A 3,164-nucleotide genomic window follows, 5' to 3' on the forward strand; every position below is an offset into this window, starting at 1 on the left:
CCATCTACATCCAAGCAAGCTGCAAGCTGCCCTTGACAGTAAAGTGAGCCTAGAGCACAGTCAGTGGCCACCTCATTTCATCCAAACCTCATGTACATCATGTCAAATGATTCCTAAATTGAACTCCACTGCCTGTGAGATGCAAGACAACTTACTCAGATGTGCACTTCTCAGATTACCTAAGCGCAGCCCCACCTTAAATGACCCAGGAGGTAACAGATGGTACCATCAGAGGAAGTTAAGAAATGAGTTGCTGGATGTACGCAGTCACAATACAGCTTGGAAGGCTGGCAGATTTGCTAGAGTTCTCTAGAAAAGACCTAGTCAACAGCAGTTATTCCTCAGCCAGGAAAAACAATCTCCCCCAAAATAAGCACTGACTTACCAAAAGCAACAATTCCCACAGTGATTTACTTTTAAAATAAGCAAACAAATGAACACCAACACCAAGCCCTTTTTTTCCCTCTTGTGTTTATTGTTCTTTTGGGAGGCACAATGGAAATTTCAGCTTTCGCTCATTTGCCCTTGCAAAACAGCAGGGTACAGGTTATAGCCATCAATCTACAATCAGTATACACTTCAGGTCTCCATTTAAATTTTATCATTTCCTGATGATAAAAGAGGCACACGTGCCAGACAGCAGCAGCAACTGAAATAAGAAGAGTTTAAGCAAAACTTGCCTAAAAAGCTACACTGACTGCTATTTTAAGGCAGGTTCGGTGAAAGTTTGACAATTTCCTCAGGAAATGAAAACAATGATTTTGCCTACAGAAATATATTAATTTTGATTGAAAAGAGGGGTTTAGAAAATGCTTCATCAGTGTGAAATTATTACACTTCCTTTACTTAGAAAGACAGTAATGAATCCTTTTGTTCAGAATTCAGACTTCTCAGCTATTCCTTTACCTTGCAGGAATGGCTCAAAGCAAAGGCAGGCAGTGATGCTCTATTGTCACAAAAGGCAGAAGTTTCTCAGGGAATTAGTAGTTCAGGCAACACTGCAGTCTCCGAAATCTCTCAGGCTGTGTTCTCAATGATAACAGCAATACCTTGTCCACCACCAATGCAAGCTGACCCAACTGCATATTTCCCACCACGACGCCTGTAAAAACAGTGAGAGTGATTTACATTTATGAAACCACAGAAGCTGTTGTCCTGATTTTATGAAAGGAAACTAGCCATCAACTTGGTACTACTAAAGATGACATTTTAGTGTATGTTGTTCTTTTTCTAGAACAGTATCATTATGCCTCAACTGATGCTGAAATATTTCTGTAGAAAAAGAAAGAGTTGCATGTCTGAGTCTTTTGCCATCTGAAAGATTGCATGTTATACTGTTCTTAGGAACACAAAGAACAACATTACAGGATACTTGTGGTTTCAACACGTAATAAAAGTGGCATAAATAAGACCGAATTTTATTGTCAGGGTAGTTTTTTAAAGCTAAGTTTTCTACAGCCACACTCCAAGAAAGAGTTTTCTGCAAGGTGCAGATTAAGTGAAGCTTTATGGTTGAACATTAATATAGTGTAGCAAGTACAAGCAAAAAGATACAGTGATCTCTGCCCTAGGGATGGAAGGGAGGGGGGGAAAACCAGGAAAATTCAGATTAAATGGTGCTAAGCATATCAAGCAAGCCTAAAGTGGACTAAAGGAGAAAGAAAGTGATGACAAAGCCTTTTAAATGCACCCTGTTAAGAAAAGAACAAACTTTGTTCAAAGGCCATTTCAAAAAAGGAAAGCCTCCCACTGGCTTCTGTGGGGTTGGAGGAGATGTACAGGAAGCAAAAATCCTGTAATGAGAGGAGAATGGAATATGAGGCAAGCTGCAGAACCTGGACTAGTGCACAAAGGTAACACAGTGTATTTCAGTGAGGAGAGTTCTAAGCCAGTCAACTGGAAGATTTTAGTCACACAGTATCCATGCTGAAAGTCTTTTGCATGTGTAAATACATTAGGACTGCATTCACTGTATCTGCTATGTACATACCTCAACTCATGAGCCAGATGAGCTGTGATCCGTGAGCCTGATGCTCCCAAAGGATGACCTATCGCGATGGCACCTCCATTGACATTGGTTTTTTCAGGATCAAGGCCCAAAACCTTTTCGACGGCTAGGTACTGAGGTGCAAATGCCTCATTCACCTAAAACACCAGAGGAACAATACAACTGTTCATGTCTGACTTGCCACACAAGCCTTCAGCAGTACACCTCATCTATTGTTCACATCATTTTGATTGAGAAAAGTATTAAACATATAAAAGTGTTCTCAGGCAACATAAAAATTGTCAGCCCAACCCAATGTAAATTCAAAACCTCCTGGCACATGTGATAGAAAGCAAGTATGTATATTTTGTGAAAAAAAGGCATGATGTATTCTGATGCAGTGTACTCATGAAGAACCCACTGCTCTCAGAAAACTGGCCTGGGTCACAAATAAAGAAGTGTGACTAACTTAAATATTAACGGTCTAGCCAGCAGAGTAAAAATTTCATGTCACATGAGGTTTTTTTTCCATGGAATGCTATCACTCCATTTCCGCTTCCACATGCCTGAGGTTTTTGGTTGTTTTTTTTTTTTAAACAACTGTGCAACTGTTGTAGAAACTAGATGGAAAGAGGTCAGGCAGGCTCCAGACATGAAGAAACACCTACTCTGTGATGGCGGCTTATGTGCATGAGTGGAATATTTCTGCTAAAAAGATCAGGAGGAACCTCATTGTTCATATTAAAGCTCCTTACCTCTACTAAATCCATGTCCTTCAGGGTCAATCCTGCTTTCTTCAGAACCTCAGTAATTGCAGGTACAGGGCCTAGTTGCAAATTGTATGCACAGTTACTTAAATAAAAAATTAACTAAATAAAAGCTTATAAACATGTCATACAAACGATAGTTTCATAAAGCCTCATCAGATTTCCTCCCACAAGGCTGTGTGCAGCCAATGAATTCTGGATATGCCACTCACCTGCTTTATTAGGTAGTAACAGAACTCCTAAATCTCAAAACTATTTGGCAGCCTTCTCAACACACTGCCAGGGAAAGTCAGGAGTGTCACTAGTGCTGCACAGTTGGTAAACACAGGCATAGCTTCCAAGTCAAGAGAACTGACAGTCCGTAGCCAAATAGAACAACTTCATGGCAGTTTTGAGGCTTTCTCTTTCCC

General features: G+C 40.3%; 1 protein-coding gene across 1 annotated transcript in view; it reads right to left on the reverse strand.

Annotated features, from left to right (window-relative positions):
* Nucleotides 1-471: 471 nt before the first annotated feature.
* Nucleotides 472-3,164, reverse strand: part of ACAA2 (acetyl-CoA acyltransferase 2) — a gene marked incomplete at its 5' end in the record, with an annotated part of 13,629 nt that continues 10,936 nt past the window's right edge. The window contains 3 exons of the mRNA XM_010024001.1: nt 472-1,102; nt 1,991-2,145; nt 2,743-2,813. Of these exons, the coding sequence (XP_010022303.1) occupies nt 1,018-1,102; nt 1,991-2,145; nt 2,743-2,813 (311 nt within the window). The remainder of the gene's footprint in view (nt 1,103-1,990; nt 2,146-2,742; nt 2,814-3,164) is intronic.

This window comes from Nestor notabilis, unplaced genomic scaffold, assembly GCF_000696875.1.
Source record: "Nestor notabilis isolate BGI_N333 unplaced genomic scaffold, ASM69687v1 scaffold7591, whole genome shotgun sequence".
Taxonomy (NCBI): Eukaryota; Metazoa; Chordata; class Aves; order Psittaciformes; family Psittacidae; genus Nestor; species Nestor notabilis.